The sequence below is a fragment of the Sus scrofa genome, chromosome 6 (genome assembly GCF_000003025.6).
Source record: "Sus scrofa isolate TJ Tabasco breed Duroc chromosome 6, Sscrofa11.1, whole genome shotgun sequence".
In the NCBI taxonomy this organism is placed as follows: Eukaryota; Metazoa; Chordata; class Mammalia; order Artiodactyla; family Suidae; genus Sus; species Sus scrofa.
In genome coordinates, this window is record NC_010448.4 from 159,722,921 (window position 1) to 159,744,971 (window position 22,051).

Here is a 22,051-nt window from a genome sequence, read left to right on the forward strand (position 1 = left end):
GTCCAATAGGAGCTGTAGCTGCCGGCCTACACCAGAGCCACAGCAACATGGGATCTGAGCCGCGTCTGCAGCCTACACCACAGCTCACGGCAGTGCCGGATCGTTAACCCACTGAGCAAGGGCAGGGACCGAACCCGCAACCTCATGGTTCCTAGTCGGATTCGTTAACCACTGTGCCATGATGGGAACTCCTGTTTTCATTATTTTAAAATACAGAGCATTGGAGTTCCCACTGTGGCTCTGTGGGTTAAGAACCTGACTAGTATCCATGAGGACACCAGTTCGATCCCTGGCCTAGCTCAGTGGGTTAAGGATCTGGCATTGTCATGAGCTGCGGCATAGGTCAAAGTTGTGGTTTGGATCTGGTGTTGCTGGCTGTAGGCTGGCGGCTACAGCTCCAATTCCACCCCTAGCCTGGAAACTTCCATATGCTGCAGGAACAGGTGTAAAAAGAAAAAAAAAGTACAGAGCATGATTTTATTCATGTCTAATGAAATTGAATTATCTCTAAAGTTCTGCAGTTTTAACTTTGAAGTTGGTATACTGATCTAATTTTAAACTTTTTTAGATGAATCATCCAGATCTTCTGATACAAGTGCTTGGGATTTTAAAAAAAAGCGGTGAGTTTTTTTTTTTTTTTTGAAAAGTTGTTTTTCTAAAGAAAATTCTTCAAGAATATTTGCTCTGTGTTGCTTCCATATGGCTAACCAACTTAAACTAAAACTGCTAGCATATTTGAGTCATTGTATTACAAATGGATATATACATACACATATGTGTTTAGTAGGTATACTACAACATTTACATGTCATATCAAAAGTGTCTTATTTCAAATTGATGTATCAAAATCAGCCATCTTTTGGGTAATTTTAGAATGCATCTATTCATTGTCATATCCACCATGCATAATGCAATTCCTGAAATACAGGGCTTCAGCACATGTTCTTTGAATAAGTGATTAATTTCAACAAGTAATACTAAGAGATTTTCTTTCAACTTCAAATGAAATAATATCCATTTTGTTGAGATATTTTATGGCATGGGGTCTACCTTGGAGATGTAGAGAAAGACTTCGTAGTGGAAACGTGCTTCACCTGTTAGTCCTTCCTTAGGATCTTTGATTGGGCTGATTCTTTCTTTGTATAGTAACCGGAAATGGGACCAGCAGAGTTAGCCTTTTACTGCCATGGATAATTTAAAGGAACTAAATTGTTAAAGCTTTGTAGGTTCTCATTCCATGACTCCTGTGCAAGTAGCCCTCAGAAGTAAGTGGTGTTCTCTGTTAGCTAACTATGAAGGCTTAACAACTTTGACTAGATTCTGTACTTACTTGGAAATATTCAGACTTTTAGGGATGTTAAAACCTTTCTTCTTAAGGTGATTATAATGTTTGGACATTATTTGGGACTCTGCCTGTGGTTTGTGATAATACAGCAAATGGCACCAAGAGAGGTAAGAGATTCTGTTGGATTGATGCTCATAATGAGAAGAGTGGATTATCCCACAGATGCAATGAGAGTGATTTTGAGCAGGAAACTATTACTTAATGTTTACCACAGAATAAACATTTAAGAGATGCTGACGTTCACTTACTTGTTTTTTTTCCCCCTTATTAGTATTATATTTGGATGTGGAATCTGATTTTCATGCTAAAGTTCCTGTTGTGGTGTGCAGAGATCGGAAAAGGTTGGTAATAATGAAGAGAAAATAAAGTATTTTTTAAAATAATAACTAAATATGCAGTGAATATCTCTAAGGGAGAAAATTTTCATTTTAGATTTCTCCTTGGGTTAACATGTCTAAGCTAATTTATATTTATTAAGAACAGCAAGCCTGGAGTTCCCATTGTGGCACAGCAGAAGCAAATCCGACTGGTATCCATGAGGATGCAGGTTCGATCCCTGGCCTTGCTCAGTGGGTCGGGGAGCTTACGTTGCCGTGAGCTGTGGTGTAGGTTGCAGGCATGGCTTGGATGCTACGTTGCTGTGGCTGTGGCATAGGCCAGCAGCTGTAGCTCTGTTTGGACCACTAGCCTAGGAACTTCCATATGCCGCAGGTGCGGCCCTAAAAAAGCAACCCCTCCCCCCCCAAAAAAACTTTTTGTTTTTCAAGTTTATTCACCCAACCAATTGAATTGTATTGAGCATTAACTGTATGTTAGGTACTGCTTTGATTATTTCAAATATAAATAATACTCTCTCTTCTCAAGGAACTCACTATCTCTTAGAATCTAGTTTTTAATTCACTGAAATTGAAGGAGTCATTGAAGACTAATCTTGGCTTTCTGTTCAGATATTTATAAGACTGAGAGAGCAAAATGCCTTTGACAAAGGACACAAAAATAATCCTTTTTGAGACCAATGTGGGAGAGTTGGAAATAATACAGAAACAATGAAGTATTATTTTCTTGATTGTTAACCATTGTTTCTTACATTTTAAGATTAATGTATTTTCTTATTCAAAGCTAGAAGGCCTGTGGAGGTCTAGTTCAGCTTACTTCTTTTCTTAGAAAATTGAGGAGTTCCCGGGTGGCCTTAGTGGTCAAGGATTTGGTGTTGTCACAGCAGTGGCTTGAGTTTAATTCCTGGTCTGGAAACTTCCACGTGCCATCAGGGAACTCCAAGCATTTGTTTATTATGATCTCTTCGATAGTAACTGTGGTAAGTGGAGAGGAGTAGCCATAGGATTTGAAGTATTCTGGTTTTAAGGTATTAATACAGTGAAATTTATTTTTTTTTTATTCACAGTGGTTTACTCTGTAGAGTGAGTGCAGGAAATGATATGGCATGCCTCACTACTGATTTACTTGCTGCTCTTGGCAAAATGGAACCTGTCTTTATTCCCTTGGTGTTAGCCTTTCGCTATTGGGCTAAGGTAAGTAAAGCAGAAGAAAAAAAAGTACCTAAAATATAACTCTTATTTATTTATTTATTTTGGCTGCAGTGTGCAGCTGCTTGATGTGAGATCTCAGTTCCTGGACCAGGGATTGAATCTGGCTACAACAGTGCAAGCACTGGGTCCTAACCACTAGACCACTAGGGAACTCCCAACTCAGGCTTTTTCTTGGACTAACATGTAAAATATATCATAATATGTGGAAATAAAATAGTTATCTGGGCTAGACAGAAAGTGGTATGGTGGGTTCTGATAATGGACAGGAAAATAAAGTTTCATAGGCATGTAGAATGACTGGTATATTTAGAATTTTTATTTATTCTACTTTTATTTATTCTACTAATTTAGAATTTTTATTTATTCTGTACTCTTTTTATGTAGTATAGAAATGTTCTCTTTCACATCTTGATATTTGAGACTCAAGTTTTCACTTTTGTTGTAAATTAAAGTTGTAAGATTGTATGTTATGGTTAGCTAGTTAAGATTTTTTTGTTAGCATATTTTTTCCCAATCTCCATCTTAAAACATTATTCTCTTTCCTCTGAATTATCGATAATTTGCAGCAATTTCTGAATAAACACCAGCTAAGAAGTAGTATATGTTTCCTAAATTAGAATTAACTTATGTTATTAAAAGCTGTGGTTCCCTCTATGCTCCAGGTTACCCCAGAGATAGTGACGAATGGTAAAGTAATACTTTTGATTAAAGGGTTCTCTCCATAGTTGGGAGAGATCCAAGTGGCTGAATAAGGAACAGCTTGAAAAGTAACTCGAGTTCCCGTTCCCTAAAAACGAATCCGACTAGGAACCATGAGGTTTTGGGTTCAATCCCTAGCCTCACTCAGTGGGTTAAGGATCCAGCATTGTGATCAACTGTGGTGTAGGTCACAGATGCCGCTGGGATCTTGCATTGCTGTTGATGTGGCCGTGGTATAGGCTGGCAGCTGTAGCTCTAATTGGATCTCTAGCCTGGGAACCTCCATATGCCATGAGTGCGGCCCTAAAAAGCAAAAAAAAAAAAAAAGTAGGGAACAGTCAGAAAGCCTAAAGTTGGGGTGTGTCTTCATACCTAAGGTTTAGTGTTTGCTGTTCCCTTTGTCTAGAATGTTCTTAGCCCACCTATCCAGAATAGTTCACTCTTGCTTTTTTTCAAGTTTCTGCTCAAATTTCAGCTTATCAGAGTTTCCTGAATCACACATAAAATAGCATTGCCTCCATCTCTTTCCCTGCCTTTACCTTGCTTTATTTTGTTCATAGCACTTACTCCCCACCAGCTGTACTTATATATTTACTATGATCTCTTTTCCTTCTGAAATTTTAAACCCTGCAAGGTCGAGGATTTTAGTCTGTTTTATTTATTAAACTGCTGGTCTCAATGTTTCTTACTTTACTGTGGCAGTATAGAGTAGGCACTTAATGCATATTGGTTGAGTACATGGCCCAGTTTCTTCAGAAAGGAGATTTTTAACCCTTGGAAGTGACTGGGAGTGGTGAACCAGTCTGAGGGAAGGTGTGTATCTCTTAGTTATCTCATTATATTCTGTGCCTAGCATAATGCCTGGCATACTACAGAAATTTAGTGCATGAAATGGAATAAAGCAATTCCAAATCTAGTTTTGGTTTTTTTTTTTTTTTTTGGTGTTTATTTTTTTATTTTTTGCAGGGAAATTTTGTTTTATTATTTTTTTAAATAGTTATTTCCCCAATGCAGTTTTTTTCCTACTCTATAGCATGGTGACCCAATTACACATACATGCACACATTCTATTTTTGCACATTATCATGCTCCATCATAAGTGACTAGACATAGTTCCCAGTGCTACACTGCAGGATCTCATTGCTAATCCATTCCAAAGGCAAATCTAGTTTTTATGCTAAATATTTATGTCATTTTGAGCAAGGTACTTCACCTGTTTGAGGCTCAATTTTTTCCATCTGGAGAGATTATAAATAGGAGATAATAAGAACATACTTTGAATTCTAATGCTACATATGTATATGTATATATATATATATTTTTTTTTAATTGGCAAGTGATATTGTTTAAACACTGATAAGTCAACAGGAACAGGAATGGTGTGACAACCCTAGTAACAAAAGTAGCTCAGAGTATGGGATGAGACTGGTAGATAAGGCATAGGCATCACTCAGGAAACTGAATGAACTCTAGGAATGGAGGAATAAATATCTGCTTCTTGGATGGTGCTTTTCATTATTACTTAATTTTTTAGCGGTAATAAATAGTCTTGGTTTTCTCCCAGACATTCTTTTCTTAAGTAAGCAAACTATGTTAGATGACTATAAGTGGTATTCAAGTTATTTTCATTTGGAAAAAAAAGGGGGAGCCTATAAACTTTGTTTCCTGAAGTGGCTCTTTGAAAAGATTGCTCAAATTTATATTGTTTCTAAACATACCAATCAAGAAAGGACACTAAAGAACATGTTACTCAGCTGGTTGCAGAGTGGTTTCTTTTGTTTCCAGCAGAACAAAAGGGGTCTCATTTTTGGGTCTCATTTTTGACAGCTGTGTTAGTTGCAAAGAGCTTTTTCCCATGATTTTCATTTTCTGAGTTTATTGTAAAAAACCTAGAAATGATTTCTCTCAAATAATTCCTTCCAAAGATTTGTTACAGAGTTCCCATTGTAGCCCAGTGGGTTAAGGACCCGACATTGTCTCTGTGAGGATGTGGGTTGGATCCATGGCCTCACTCAGTGGGTTGAGGATCTGGCATTGCTACAAGCTGTGATGTAGGCCACAGTCACAGCACTGATTCGACCCCTGGCCCAGAAACTTCCATATGGCACAGGTGCAGCTGTAAAAAGGAAAAAAAAAAGTTTTTTTTCTAACAGATTTATTTATCTTGAAGTTTTAGTTCACATTATACATTATTTTAGTAAACAGATTTTCCATGATTTGAAGGCTAAAAAAAATTCTAGATGTATGTATGAATATAATCTATTCTTCTAAGTGATATTATGAAATTGCTGTTGATTTTTCTCTGGCTATCTCCACTCTGAAGTAGCTATATTCTTAGCATTCAACTAATAAATAGTTTTCTAGTAAAGCCTATTAATACTCTGGGCAGCAGAACTCTTAAACTCTTAGCCTTAGCAGTCCGTTATAGTCAAGTTTCCTGACTCAGAGCCACTTTTTGTGATTAACATGTTTTTTACTGTATATATTTAAGGTATACAACTTGGTGATTTGATACATGAATACTTTGTAAAATAATCACCAATCAAGCTAATTAACATATCTATTACCCTACATAGTTACCTTTTATGTGTGTGTGTGGTGAGAACATTTAGGATGGGACCTCTTAGCAAATTCCATATATACAGTATAATATTGTTACCTATAGTTACCATTCTATACATTAGATCAGTAGAACTTAATTCTCTTTTTTTATACCCCTTGACCAACATCTTCCCATTTCCCTCTACCTCAGCCTCTGGTAAACACCAGTCTCCTCTCTCCTTCCATGAGTTCGACTATTTTAAATTTCTTGTGTAAGTGAGATTATTATAATATTTATTTTTTTGTGCCTGGCTTATTTCACTTAGCATAATGAGTTTTAAAAGTGTGTATGACTTGATGTGATTTATGCTTATAAAAAGTCCTTCTGGGATAAAGAGTAGAAATAGGAGCCCAATGAACAAGCTGTTGTGGTAGATCAGCTAAGGGAGGATGATGAACTGCTAAGTTAGAGTGGATATGAAGCCAGGTATATTTAGGATAAATTTTGAATATAAGACTTACAGAGGTATTGGATATGAGTTGAGGGAAAGTGAGTAATTGACAGCTTTAAAATTTTTGGAAAATACAAATTTCTTGGATAGGGAGATGGTTCTGCTAAAATGTAAAATCTCCTTAAGTTAATTTTCATATGTACACTAATTAGAATTACCAAAAATTTTTCATTAATTATGATATAATCTTAAAGTTAGCATGGAAGAATGAATGTTGGAGAATGGCCAGAAAAATTGAGAAGTAGAAGACTAATGAAGGAGGATGTACTTTATCCCTGTAAAACTGCTTTAGTCGGATTTCCCATTGCAGGTCAGTGGAAACGAATCTGAGTAGTGTCCATGAGGACACAGGTTCAATCCCTGGCCTTGTTCAGTGGGTTAAGGATCCGGCGTTGCTGTGAGCTGTGGTGTAGGCTCAGATTCTGCGTTGATGGGCTATTCAACCTCTAGCCTGGGAACTGCCATATACTGTGGGCGTGGCTCTAAAAAGACCAAAAAAAAAAAAAAAAACCCCACAAAAAAACAAAACTGCTCTAGTCAAGTGTATATATACCCTTGGCATAGAAATAGTCAAGTAAATGCATGGAACAGAATAAAAAGTCCAGAATAGAAAGTTCCTAGTGTAAATGAGATTTTAATGTATGAAAAAAATAAAAGATTTTATTTCAGTGATAAAACAATAATTTAATAAATGGTACTATCACAACTGTATCTTTTTTATTAGAGTTGATTTACAGTATTCTTATATCTTTCTTAAAGAAAGTAAATGTAGGACCCCCTTTTTAAAAGGAAGACATTTTTATTTTTTTAATTAAATTTTTAAAAATTACAGTTGGTTTACAATGTACTGTCAATTTCTGCTGTACAGCAAAGTGACCCAGTCATACATATATACATTCTTTGTCCTGTGTTATTGTCCATCATGTTCTATCACAAGAGATTGGATATAGTTCCCTGAGCTATATAGTAGGACCTCATTGCTTATCCATTCTAAATGTAATCATTTGCATCTACTGACCCCAGACTCAGCCCACCCCACTCTGTTCCCCTCTCCCTCCTTGACTACCATGAGTCTGATCTCCATGCCTGTGAGTCTGTTTTTGTTCTGTAGATAGGCTTATCTGTGCCACATTTTAGAGTCTACATGTAAGTGATATCATCTGGTATTTGTCATTCTCTTTCTTAGTTCACTTAATATGAAAATCTCTAGTTGCATCCATGTTGCTGCAAGTGGCTTTTTTTTAATGGCCAAGTACTATTCCATTGTGTATATGTTCCTCATCTTCTTAATCAGTTCATCTGTTGTTGGATGTTTAGGTTGTTTCCATGTATCAGCACTCCCAATAGTACTGCTCTAAACATGTGGGTGCATCTGTCTTTTTGAATTATCTGGATCTATGCCTAGTAGTGGGATTGCTGGATCATACATAGTTCTATATTTAGTTTTCTGAGGAACCTCCATACCGTTTTCCATAGTGGTTGTACCAGTTTACATTCCCATCAACAGTGTAGGAGGGTTTCCTTTCCAGCATTTGTTATTTGTAGACCTATTAATGGTAGCCATTCTGACCGGTATGAGTTGGTACATCATTGTAGTTTTGATTTGCATTTCTCTAATAATTTGTGATGTTTAACATTTTTTTCATGTGCCTGCTGGCTCTCCCTATATCTTCTTTGGAGAAATGTCTGGTTAGGTCTTCTGCCCAGTTTTCGATTGAGTTTTTGTTTTTATTGTTGAATTGTATGAGTTGTTTGTATATTTTGGAGATTTAAGCCCTGTTGGTTGCAAACATCTGCAACTATTTTCTCCCATTCTATAGGTTCTCTCTCTCTCTCTCTCTTTTTTTTTTTTAATTGTTTTCTTTGCTGTGCAAAAGCTTATAAGTTTGATTAGGTCCCGTTGGTTTAGTTTTGTTTTTATTTCTTTTGCGTGGGGAGATTGACCTAAGAAAATATTTTACTGTTGATGTCAGAGAATGTTTTGCCTATGTTCTATTCTAGGATTTTTATGATGTCTTGTCTTATGTTTAAGTCTTTAAGCCATTTCAAATTTATTTTTGTTCTAATTTCATTGATTTACATGCAGCTGTCCAGTTTTGCCAGTACCACTAGCTGAAGAGACTGTCTTTCTCCCATTTTATATTCTTGCCTCCTTTGTTGAAGATTAATTGATCATAGGTGTCTGGGTTTATTTCTGGGCTCTCTCTTCTCTTCTATTGGTCCGTATGACTGTTTTTATAACAGGAGCACACTGTCTTGATTACTGTAGCTTTGTAATATTGTCTGAAGCCTGGGAGAGTTATGCTCCTGCTTTGTTTTTTTCCCTCTCAGGATTGCTTTGGCAATTCTGGGTCTTTTATGGTTCCATATAAATTTTTGGATTATGTATTCTAGTTCTGTGAAAAATGTCATGGGTAATTTGATAGGGATCAGATTAAATCTATAGATTGCTTTCAGTAGTATGGCCATTCTAACGATATTAATTCTTCCAATCCAAGAGCATGGGATATCTTTCCATTTCTTTGAATCCTCTTTAATTTCCTTTATTAATGTTTTATAGTTCTCAGCATATAAGTCTTTTACCTCCTTGGTCAGGTTTATTCCTAGGTTTTTAATTTTTGGGGGGTGCAATTTTAAAAGGCATTTTTATATTCCTTTTCTAATATTTGTTAGTATAGAGAAATGCAACCAGTTCCTGAATGTTAATCTTGTATCCTCTTACTTTGCTGAATTTTTTGATCAGTTTAGTAGTTGTGTGAAGCGTGTAGGGTTTTCTGTGTGTAGTATCATGTCATCTGTATATGGTGACAATTTTAGCTCTTCTCTTCCAATTTGGATACATTTTATTTCTTTTGTTTGTCTGATTGCTGTGGCTAGGACCTCCAAAATTATGTTGAATAAAAATGGTGAGAGTCGATATTCTTATATTGTTTCAGATTTTAGCAGGAAGGCTTTTAGCTTTTTTCTGTTGAGTATTATATTGGCTGTGGGTTTGTCATAAATGACTTTTACTATGTTCTGTTTTCTCTTTACCTACTTTGGTAAGAGTTTTTATCATGAATGGATGTGGGATTTTGTCAAATGCTTTTTCTGCATCTATTGAGCTGATCATTTTGTTGTTAATATGTATGACATTGATTTGTATATGATATTGATTTGTATATGTTGAACCATCCTTGTGAACTTGGGATAAATCCCACTTGGTTGTGGTTTATGATTTTCTTTATGTGTAGTTGGATTTGGTTGGCTAAGATTTTGTTGAGAATTTTTGCGTCTATATTTATCAAAGGTACCAGCTTATAATTTTCTTTTTTGGGAGTATTTTTCTCTGGTTTTGGTATTAGGGTGATATTGGCTTCATAAATTTTCTTTTGGAATGGAAGTGTTCCTTCTTTAGTTTTTTGGAAAAGTTTAAAAAGGATGGGTTCTTCTTTGTATGTTTGGTAGAATTTACCTGTGAAGCCACTTGGTCCTGGACTTTTGTTTGTAGGGTGTATTTTTATTACATATTCAATTTCATTTTTAGTGATCAGTCTGTTCAAATCTTTTTTCTTTTTGATTCAGTTTTGGTGGACTGTTAAATCTCTAAAAAGTTGTCCATTTCTTCTAGGTTGTCAAATTTTTTGGCATATAATTGTTCATAATAGAATTCTCTTATGGTTTTTTGTATTTCTGCAGTATCCATTGAGATTTCTCCTTTTTTGTTTCTTATTTTGTTTATTTGGGTTCTCTTTCTATTCTTCTTGGTGAGTTTTGCCACAGGTTTGTTAATTTGGTTTACCTTTTCAAAGAACTAGCTCTGGATTTTATTGATTTTTTAAATTGTTCTTTGAATTTTTATTTTATTGACTTCCTCTCTGATCTTTATGATTTCCTTCCTCTGCTGATTTTAGGTTTTGTTTGTTCTTCTTTTTCTGATTATTTTAGGTGGTGGGTTAGGTTGTTCTTTTGAAATTTTTCTTCTTTTCTGAGGAAGGCCTGTATCACTGTGAACTTCCCTCTAAGAACTGCTTTTGCAGCCTCCCATAGATTTTGTATGGTTGTGGTTTCATTGTCCTTTGTCTCAGAATATTTTTTAATTTCCTTTTTTATTTTCTCGTTGACCCATTAGTTTTTTAGTGACATGTTGTTTAGTCTCTATGTTTTTTCTTTTTTTTTCCCTGTGGTTGATTACTAATTTCATGCCATTGTGGTCAGAGAAGATGCTTGAAATACTTTCTGTACTCTTAAATTGGTGGAGGTTAGTTTTGTGCCCCAGCATGTGGTCAGTCCTAGAGAATGTTCCATATACATTTGAGAAGAAGGTATATTCTCAGGTTTATTTGGATGTAATGTCCTAAAATGTCTGTTTCATTGTGTCATTTAGGATCTCTCTTGCTTTGTTTATTCTCTGCCTAGAGGATCTGTCCATAGATATGAGTGGAATGTTAACGTCTCCTACTGTTTTTTTCCCAACAGTTTCTCTTTTCATGTCCATTAGTATCTGTTGTATGTATTTGGGTGCTTCTTTGTTAGGGGAATATATATTGACAAGTGTAATATCCTCTTCTTAAATTGGTCCTTTTATCATTAGGGTCCTTCTTTGTCTTTCTTAATGGCCTTTGTTTTAAAGTCTATTTTGTCTGGTGTGAGTATTGCAACTACAGCTTTCCTCTCATTTCTGATTGTATGAAATATCTTTTTCCATCCCCTCACTTAAATTTATATGTATTCTTTGCCCTAAGGTGAGTCTCTTGTGGGCAGCATATTGTAGGCTTTAGTTTTTTTAATCCAGTCTGCCTCTCTCTGTCTTTTGTTTGGAATTCAGTCCAAACAAAATTACCTTGACATTTAAGGTAATTATTGATTGGTATGTATTTATTGTCATTTTAAACTTTGTATTCCAGTTGATTTTATGTTTTTCCTTTGTTTATTTTTTTGGTTGGATGATTTCCTTTTATTTTATTTTATTTCTTTGCCTTTTTAAGGGCTGCAGGTAGGGAATATGGAAGTTCGCAGGCTAGGGGTCACATTGGAGCTATAGCTGCCAGCCTACAACACAGTCACAGCCACACAGAATCCAAGCCACATATGAGACCACATCTCAAGGCAATGCCGGATCCTTGACCCACTGAACAAGGCCCAGCATCGAACCCGCATCCTCATGGACACTAGTCATATTCTTTTCCATTGCTCCACAATGGGAATTCCAATGTCCTTTTATTTTATTCTTGTGTCCTTTTTTTTTTTTTTTTTTTTTTTGGTGATTAACCTAGAGGGACCTTCTTGGTACATTGTTAAGGGAGAAGAGTAATATACAGGGAAATGTCTGTAATACACAACTTTGGTGAAACCATGACAAAAAATATAAAATCTTCTCTGTATTTAATTAGAAAATAGGAATGTGTATATATTTGTATATAGTTATTTGAGTGTAGAAAAAGGCATGGGAGTTTCCATCATGGCTCAGTGGTTAATGAACCCAGCTAGCATCCATGAGGTCACAGGTTCAATTCCTGTCCTCGCTCAGTGGGTTAAGGATCCAGTGTTGCCGTGAGCTGTGGTGTAGGTTGCAGATGTGGTTCAGATCCCCATCAGCTCTAATTGGACCCCTAGCATGGGAACCTCCACATGCCGTGGGTGTGGCCTTAAAAGACAAAAAGAAAAACAAACAAAAGGCATGGAAGAGTACATAGAAGTTAATTGAGGCAGAAGTAGAAGCATGGTAAGAAAATAATATTTTCAAAAGATTTCCTCAGTAAAAGCACCATGTATAGTATGATTCCATTAACTAAAATATGTATGCGTATTCATGTGCAGTAATGAAATGAATGGAAAGATGAAATGAATGGAAAGATGGTTACCGATATAGAAGTAGTTATTTCAGCATAGTGTGATTTCAGGTTATTCCTTATACATTTTATTGTTTGACGTTTTAACAATGATTATGGTGAGGAAAAAAGTTACCCTTTTTTTTTGGCTGCACCTGCAGCATGTGGAAGTTTCAGGGCCAGAGATCAACCCATGTCACAGCAGTAACCAGAGCCACAACAGTGACAATGCTGGGTCCTTAACCCCCTAAGCCACCAGGGAACTCCAACAAAGTTACTTTTATTGTGAGGGGAACAGAAAATTAAAGAAAGCTAAATGGGGATTTCCCATTGTGGCTCAGTGGTTAACGAATCCAACTAGGAACCATGAGGTTGTGGGTTTGATCCCTGGCCTTGCTCAGTGGGTTAAGGACCTGGTGTTGCCGTGAGCTGTGGTGTAGGTCGCAGATGTGGCTCAGATCTGGTGTGGCTATGGCTCTGGCGTAGGCCGGTGGCTACAGCTCCGATTAGACCCCTAGCTTGGGACTCTCCACATGCCACAGGAGCGGCCCTAGAAAAGACAAAAAGACCAAAAAAAAAAAAAAAGGAAATCTAAATGGTAGTAATTTTTTCCCCTTCATTTTTCAGTTGTGCTATATTGACTCCCAAACTGATGGTGGAATTCCTTCTTACTGTTTTGCTTTAATGGTGATGTTTTTCCTACAACAAAGAAAACACCCTCTTCTTCCTTGCTTACTTGGAAGTTGGGTAAGCATGAGTTTGTGATATGTATATGCACGTATATGTGTAGTTCACTCTTGCAGTGTGGTCTGTTCAAACATTTAAAGCTGGAATTCTGGTTTATCTGTTTGTCCATCTTTTTTTTTTTCTTTTAATAATTTTTCCACTACCAATTTGGAATGCCTTTTTATATAGATTGAAGGCTTTGATCCAAAAAGAATGGATGACTTTCAGCTGAAGGGCATAGTAGAAGAGAAGTTTGTGAAGTGGGAATATAATTCAAGTAGTGCAACTGAGAAAAACTCAATTGCTGAGGAAAACAAAGCTAAGGCAGACCAACCAAAAGATGATACCAAGAAGACAGAAACAGACAACCAAAGTAATGCCATGAAGGAAAAACATGGCAAAGTAAGCTGTTTTTGTTTTTGTTTTTGGCTTTTATATCTGTAGAATTTGTGATGCTTTCGATTGAAGCTATTTTAATAGTAGATTGACTGACTGACCTTGAGTAAGCCTCTTGGCCTCATTTTCCTCATCTGTAAAGTGAGGGGTTGATCTGGTTTAGTTTTTTGGTACCACAATTCCCTAATGAATATATACCTCATTTTGGAAGACTTGTATTGTTTGAATCATGTCAAGGTAATTCTTTGTATCTTTTTCATTTTAGATAAGAGAAATTTCCTTCAAGAGTTGGGCTATGACCAAAACTTTAACATATGGGGATTATGTTGCCAGATTGGTAGAGAAATAAAGGCCCTGTTCTCCTTTTGGGGTCGGCTTGCTTATTTAATCATCCATCATTTATTAAAGACCAGCTATGTGCCGGGCATTCTTTTGAGTGCCAGAGAACCCTAGATGAATATATGGATTGTGTACTCCCAAACCATGTAGTCTTCTGAAGTAGACATATTATTACAGAAATGTGAAAAAATTACAGAAATCATTTCTCTAGCTATACTGAATGATATGTAGTTCCCTGAACATATATTCAGTTCTCCCACTTTCCTAGAATTCCTTCTACCTTCTCCTCAGACCATCAATACTCTCAGCTAATGATCTTGTTTATTATTTCTTCACTGAGAAAACTGAAGCAATCAAAAGAGAACTTAAGACACACCTCCACCACCATCTACCACTATCTGCACTCATATACTTTGCCTTGCTGCCTGCTTTCACAAAAGAATTTTTTTTGGTCCTTTTTTTAGGGCTGCACCTGTGGTATATGGAAGTTCCCAGGCTAGCAGTCAAATCTGAGCTGTAGCTGCCAGCCTTTGCCTCAGTCACAGCAGTGCCAGATCCGAGCCATGTCTGTGACCTACACCGCAGCTCACAGCAGTGCTGGGTCCTTCACCCACTGAGTGGGGCCAGGGATTAAATCCACGTCCTCATGGTTATTAGTCAGGTTCTTTACCCCTGAGGCTCAACAGGAACTCCCATAAAGGAATTTTATGTTGCTATCTAAAGTTGTTTTCTTAACTGGTGTATTCAGTCCCACCCCTTTTTGTCTATTTCAGAACATTGCTCTAATAGTTCTTCTCTTTCTATCCTAAGTTACCAATTTTTCATTCTCTACTGAATCGTATATGCTTTTATTTGTCTTATTTTAAAGAAAAGCATTGACTCTACTTCTCCTTCCAGTTATATCTTTGCTCCTTTTTTTCAGTAAAACTTCCTGAAAAAATCGTCTGTATACACTATTTCCAATTTCTCTGTTTCCTCTTAACTCACTCTACTCAAGCTTTGACTTCCATCAGTCTTCCAGAACTTGTATTGTCAATGTTATGTCCTCCATGTGGTTAAATCCAGTGGTCAGGTCTCAAATTTTATTTTATTTTCTGACTTACCAGCAAAATTTGCCAATTGATCACTTCCTTTTTGAAAAAAATTTCTTGAATTTCAGGATACCACACACACATGTAATTAGTCGTTCTTGATAATGTTGTTGGTTCTTCTTTTTCTCTTCAGTCTCTTTTAATGCTAGAGTATTGTAGGGCTCAGTCCTTGATCCACTCCTTTTTTCCTGTATCTGCATTCCCTTGGTGATCTCATCCAGTCCCACGGATTTTAAGTACCATCTATATGACGATGACTCCCAAATTTAAATCTTAAGCCAAACCTCTCTCCTGAAATCTGTGATTGTATCTCCAACTATCTATTTAATGTCTCCACTTAGATGTCCACTAGATGTCTGAATCTTTGTTTGTCTAAAACTGAATTCCTGGTCTTCCCCTTGTTCCACATGCAGTTTGCCCATCTCAGTTGATGACACTTCATCTTTTAGTCGCTCAGTCAAAAACCTTGGTGTCATCCTTTACTTCTCTTTTTCACACCCCATACCAAGTCTGTCAAGAAACCCTTTCGTCTTTACTTCAGAGTTATCTAGAATTTGACCACTTCCCCATTACCATGCTCGTCCTAGCCAGGTCATCCCTGGTCTGAATTACTGCCACAGCCTCATAATAAGTTTTCGTGCATCTATCTGTAGCTGTCCTCTTTGTAGTCTGTTCTCTTTTGTCAACACAACACTCAGAATGGTTCTTACTTAACTCAGATCATGCCCTTTTCCCTCCCCACACTTGAAATCGTTCAGTTGCTCTTTATTTAATTTAGAGTAAAAGCTACGGCATTCTTACTGGTTAGCTCTTCTTTTCCTTCTTTCTCTTCTCTCTACCACACTTGCTTTCTTTTTCAGGCTATTCGCATTTCTACTTTAGTGTGTTTCCTGTTTCCTATTCCTACAACGCTTTTCCCTCTTCCTCAGATTATACCTTCAGGCCCTATCTTGACCACTGTATTTAACACTCAGCTTTTCTATTTCTATTTCTTATCCCCTTTACTAAACCTACTCAACTTTTTATTTCCACAGCACCTTTCTTCTCCTAACTTACTGTGTGATTTACTTATTAAGTTTATTGTCTTCTTCCCCTGGAATGTAAGCTCCACTTAAGGCAAGGATCTTTTTTTTTTTTTTTTTTTTTTTTTTCTTTTTCATGGATATATCCCAAGTACCTGGCATATAGTAGGCATTCAGTGAATAGTTGTAGAATGGAATGAGTGAATGGCTGTTTTATACCTTTATACATCTTAATGGTGACTTTTAGCCAGCCTTCATCTAGCTAATTCCTTTAGAATTCAGGTATTACTTTTTCTGTTAGGGTCTCCATGATTTAGAGGCCCATTTTAAGCATATAGCCTTTACTGTAATTGTTAAATGGTCCTTCCCTCACCTAATAGTCTATGAAATAGGACCTTACCTGTTTGAATGACAGCGTCGTATAAATGATTAGAAACATGGACCCAGTAGTTCAGTGGTCCTAAGTCAGATCCTTGCCCTATGGTATCTTCTTCATAGAGTCGTTTGAGTTAATATTTAAATGTAAGTGATACATGATTTAAATGTGAGCTCCCATTATTTTTTTATAATTCTCAGCACAATACCTGGGACTTAGTTGGTTCTAAAATGTTTACTGAATGAAGGAATTAGCTTTTTAAAGCACAGACATTTACATAGATTTTTAAAAATAATTGCTGCAACAGAGGAGTTATACAGTGGTTAGCAACCTTGGCTGCACCCAAGAGTCACAAAGCTTTAACAATCTCAATGCCCAGTCCATTTAATCACAATCTTGGGAAGAGTATGGGAGGTGGGGGAGGGGTGTTGAACTCGGGTGTTGGTGGATTTTGGTGCTCCCATTGTGATTCTAATGTGCAGCTAAGGCTGAGAATCACTGGTTTAGTGGAAAGAATACAAAATTCTAGGAGTAATTTGTCAACTGTGCCACAGATTGCTTTTTGGAAACTTACTCCTTTATGCCCCAGTTTTTGAAAAGGTGATTGATTTGTAAAGCCTTTTAAACTGAAAATTATTCTATAGTTTTGTGAAGCTTAAATGAAAAGTATTTTTTTCTTTTCTAGTCTCCTTTAACTTTGGAAACACCAAATCAGGTGTCCCTGGGACAGTTATGGTTAGAGCTGCTAAAATTTTATACACTGGATTTTGCTTTGGAGGAATATGTCATATGTGTACGGATACAAGATATTTTAACAAGAGAAAATAAAAACTGGCCTAAAAGGCGAATAGCCATTGAAGGTGAGATGATATATTTTGTTTGGAGGATTTTGTGTGTGGGCTACTCATCATCTATTTCTATCAAAATGTTATAAAGTTTATCCCTTGACTTTGTATCACTATATATGCCACTAGGTTGTCATTACATATTTGGATAAATTCCTTATTGAATAGAGATTAACTCTATGAATACTGTAAGATGTTTTTGAATAGACTTGTGTCTTAAAATTATGTTTCAGTATGATTTTAAAATCTAGTTTTTCATTGTCTTGTCAAGTACCTCATTTGTTAAATGTGGCTAAGCAAAAGGAAAAAAGACTCCTTGATTTTGATAAATAAGGTTTCATGTTAATTCCCAAAAACATTAAGATCTTTAGAGTTACAGAAATTAATAGTATGGCTTCTAAATTCTTTTTTTTTTTTTTTTTTTTTTTGGTCTTTTTGCCTTTTCTAGGGCCGCTCCCGCAGCATATGGAGGTTCCCAAGCCAGGGGTCAAATCAGATTTGTAGCCGCTGGTGTACGCCAGAGTCGCAGCAATGCTGGATCCAAGGCGAGTCTGGGACCTACCCCACAGCTCACAGCAACGCCAGATCCTTAACCCACTGAGCGAGGCGAGGCCAGGGATCGAACCCGCAACCTCATGGTTCCTAGTCAACCACTGAGCCACCACAGGAACTCCGCTTCTAAATTCTTAATAAAAAGTTTAAATTCCACAACATTTTGCTCACTTTTCATAAATAGGAAATGGAATTTCTGTCCCTCATTTTATTCTGTATAAACTATATATATTCTTTTGTTCCTTCAGAAACCCCTCCTGGCTTTCTCTGCTGTGAGTTGAACGTACAAATCTTCTCAAACCCTCAAACATTTAACATCTTTTACTGTCTTACGTATAGTAAATAAATGAGCTCTGAAGCCTGCAACCATCATACTTTCTCTTTTCTTTCCTTTTTTTTTTCTTTCCTTCTTCTAGAAAAGGCAAAGAAGCTAGGTAAAGCTTTTTAAAGACTAGATTTAGATAGCAGTAAAAAGTAACAGATGCCCCAGTCTTAACAGTTTGATACCTGGCCTGATAATCCTGTTACTTAATGATCCTCAGTAGTAGAGAAAATGTATATTGTCTTTTAGATGGCACTGTTATTTTTTTCTGGGGCATATTTGTATTTAAGATTTATAAAACCCCCAAACCCATAAACATTTTCAGAATTCTGTTCTATGTTTTTGATAATGAGGATTCAGTTGATGCAAGCTTTTTCAGCATAGTTATTTTAGATTGGATCAGAATTTAAATTTTGGTTTAATTTGGACCTTAGTTTCTTCTTTCTATTATTTCTCCTTTCTCTCTTTAATTTTCTGATCTTATGAAGTTAAATTTTTTCTTTTTCTTTTTTTTTTTTTTTTTTTTTGTCTTTTTCTAGGGCTGTGCCTGCGACATATGGAGGTTCCCAGGCTAGAGGTCTAATCAGAGCTATAGCCACTGGCCTACGCCAGAGCCACAGCAGCCACGTCTGCGACCTACACCACAGCTCATGGCAACGCCGGATCCTCAACCCACTGAGTGAGTCCAGGGATCGAACCTGCAACCTCATGGTTCCTAGTTGGGTTCATTAACCACTGCGCCATGATGGGAACTCCCAAAGTTAAATCTTAAAGTTATTATAACTTGAAGCTTTGAGAATTTTAGGTTATATTTTGTTGGTTTAAATTGCAAAGTATATGTAACTAAAGAACACTATCACCTAAGGGATGAAAATTGTTACTAGGTCCTGGAGCTTGAAAAATTTTATTCAAAGACAGTATAAGGGAAACATATTGGCATAGCTTTTTCTAGCAATTTCACCTTTGAAAATTTGTAATTACTGAGTTGGCCTCCTCAGCCATCCTCTCATTGGTTACTTTGTTTTATTTTTTTCTCTTCTTTGCATTTAGTTTTTTTATTTTATGATAAGAAGCAAAGGAAAGATGTTGCTCTTTTGTTTCTTCTACCCAGTTTGCAGGAACTCTCATTGGGACTTTAGATTAGGAAAAAATTGGGGAAAATGTACTCTGCTAGTTCTGTATTTAGTTCTTTGTATAAGCTTGGAAATGTAGTTTCTTAGTAGATACTTAGCTACTGACCATTTTCTTTTTTACCAGATCCATTTTCAGTCAAACGGAATGTTGCACGGAGCTTAAACAGCCAGCTTGTTTATGAATATGTTGTGGAGAGATTCAGGGCAGCTTATCGGTATTTTGCCTGTCCTCAGAGAAAGGGTGGAAATAAATCTTCAGTGGATTCCATGAAGAAAGAAAAGGGGAAAATAAGCAATAAGAAACCAATGAAGTCTGACCATATGGCATCCGCTTGTTGCATTCTACTTGGGGAAAGCACAGAAAAAATAAATGCAGAAGGAGGTCAACCTGGTAAATATGATGAGGTGGAATGTACATCACAGAGATGTATTACTGAAGATGATAATTTGTTGATAAATGAACTTGATTTATCTGAACATGGACAGGAATCTTCACCTCTTTCTACCAATGAAGGCAGTGAATTAGCGCCAAAATCAATTAAGAAACAAGATGTTTTAGCACCTTCAGAAACTTGTTTAAAAAAGGAGTGCAGCCAGTGTAATTGCGTTGTTTATAAATCCCCTGAACCAGATGAATCTGCTGGTACAGACTGCAGGTCAGATTTAGAAAGAGAAAGTTCACACACCTGCTACACATGTACTGATACATCTACTACCTCTTGCAACTGCAAAGCTACAGAAGATGCTTCTGACCTTAATGATGATGATAGCCACCCCACCCAGGAGTTATATTATGTGTTTGATAAGTTTATTTTAACCTCTGGCAAGGTAGGCTACAGTTTGTAAAGAATCTGTAAGATTTTGTGGTTGTTGTATGACTCTATGTTTATAGATTTTAGATTTAGAAATGTAAAAATAGCTTTTGCGATGGTAGACTATTGTTTTGGAATGGTATTTTGGTGTATATATTTCTTCTTTTTTTTGTGTTTTTGCCTGTAGTTGCCTTTAAGAATGTATATGAAGCCCTGAAAGGTTTCAGCACTGTGTTGTTGTTTTGCTTAACTTTCTCATACATGAAAGGATTTATCAAATATCTTATAAAAGTGAGTTTGGCACAGGCAGCATATTTAAAATTTTTGCTTATTTTTTATACGTATGACTATATTTACTTCCAGCAAAGGAGAATATAGTGTTGGTAAACTTTAATATTTTTAATGTTTTTTTGGTGGGGGTCAGGGGCTAGAGTATAAACTTAACTAGACATAATTGCTTTAAAACTAAAATCAGGAACCCAAAAATGAAGAATTCTGATTCTGTCTCTGCCACTGAGCTTCCCTTTGGATTTTGGCATATCTCTTACAAATTGAAGGAGTCTTAACTTTTTTACTTTTAAGGTAGTCTGAATTTTAACTTGATAAATTATAGAAAAAAATAACCTGAATGAACAGAAAATAAGCTACTTCGTTAAGAAAATAAAGTTTTAGCTAGGTCACATTGCTTCAAGTACAGTGTACGTAATTGAAATAGTACCACATCACCCTGGAGGAAAAAAATGATTATATAGATCATGTGTGAATCAAGTAGAATACAGAAAAAAAAAAAAAAAAAAAAGCAAATCAAAACTACAGACCCTGGAAAGTCAAATTTTATTGTTTCATTGATAATTATTTATTGACAAGCTTTAAATTTTGTAACCTTATTACTAAGCTGTGTTTCTTTATCCTTTGTAAGGATGCTTTATTCATTTTGTTTAGGTTGCAGTATTTGTGGTATATGGACTATTAAAAAGATTAAATGCAGATTTTTTGAAAAACCTCCTAATAATGTAACTACAATTTACATTCCTTATACTTTATACTTTTTTGCTGGAAACTTAGGGAAACTGTTTGTCTGATTTTATCTTTCTCTCTAGTTAATTGTAACACTTTTCTAGAATTTTCTTTTAAAAAAATTTTTTATTTATTTAAAAAATTTAAATTTAAATTTATTTAAAAAATTTTTTTATTTAAAAAATTTTTTTTGGTTTTTTTGTCTTTTAGGGCCACAGCCGCGGCATATGGAAGTTCCCAGCCTAGGGGTCCAGTTGGAACTGTAGCCACCTGCCTACACCAGAGCCACAGCAACGCTGGATCCAGGCCAAGTCTGTAACCTGCACCACAGCTCATAGCAATGCTGGATCCTTAACCTACTGAGCGAGGCCAGGGATCCAACCCACATCCTCATGGATGCTAGTTGGGTTTGCTAACCAGTGAGCCACGACGGGAACTCCTCTTTTTAAAAAATTTTTTTAAAGATGATTTTTATTTTTTCCACTATAGCTGTTTTATAGTGTTCTGTCAATTTTCTTCTGTACAGCAAGGTGACCCAGTCACACATACATATATACATTCTTTTTTCTTACATGTTCTGTCAATTTTCTTCTGTACAGCAAGGTGACCCAGTCACACATACATATATACATTCTTTTTTCTTACATTATCATTCTCCATCATAAGTGACTAGATGTAGTTCCCAGTGCTATACAGCAGGATTAGAATTTTCTGATAAATTTTTTAAAGCTTTGAAAAACTGATAGAAATTTTCTCTGCTACTCTTAATTCATCCGCAGCACAACATTCCCAAAAATAAAAGTTTCTGTGTATATTTGGTGAGGTGAATGTCCAGACTAACCTCGAAGAAGAAGCCAAGTTTGCCAGTATATTATAATAAAGAAAAAAGTAATGCTTTTCCTTAACCATATGTATTTTGTTCAGGTAGTTGGGATGAATTTTTACCGTTTTGGCTGTCTGTCTGGC

The 22,051-nt window shown here is 36.1% G+C and overlaps 1 protein-coding gene across 13 annotated transcripts in view; it reads left to right on the forward strand.

Annotated features, from left to right (window-relative positions):
* Positions 1-22,051, forward strand: part of ZCCHC11 (zinc finger CCHC-type containing 11) — a 138,793-nt gene that overhangs the window by 67,263 nt on the left and 49,479 nt on the right. For 7 of the 13 annotated variants that reach the window (XR_002345200.1, XM_021096637.1, XM_021096638.1 and 4 more), the window contains 7 exons: positions 569-620; positions 1,617-1,686; positions 2,748-2,874; positions 13,082-13,201; positions 13,370-13,582; positions 17,090-17,264; positions 19,381-20,084. Coding sequence is in view for 12 of the 13 variants with exons in the window: in XM_021096637.1 (XP_020952296.1) it covers positions 569-620; positions 1,617-1,686; positions 2,748-2,874; positions 13,082-13,201; positions 13,370-13,582; positions 17,090-17,264; positions 19,381-20,084 (1,461 nt within the window). In the remaining variant the exon portion in view is untranslated. The remainder of the gene's footprint in view (positions 1-568; positions 621-1,616; positions 1,687-2,747; positions 2,875-13,081; positions 13,202-13,369; positions 13,583-17,089; positions 17,265-19,380; positions 20,085-22,051) is intronic. The other 6 variants (XM_021096641.1, XM_021096642.1, XM_021096643.1 and 3 more) reach the window with 2 other exon arrangements.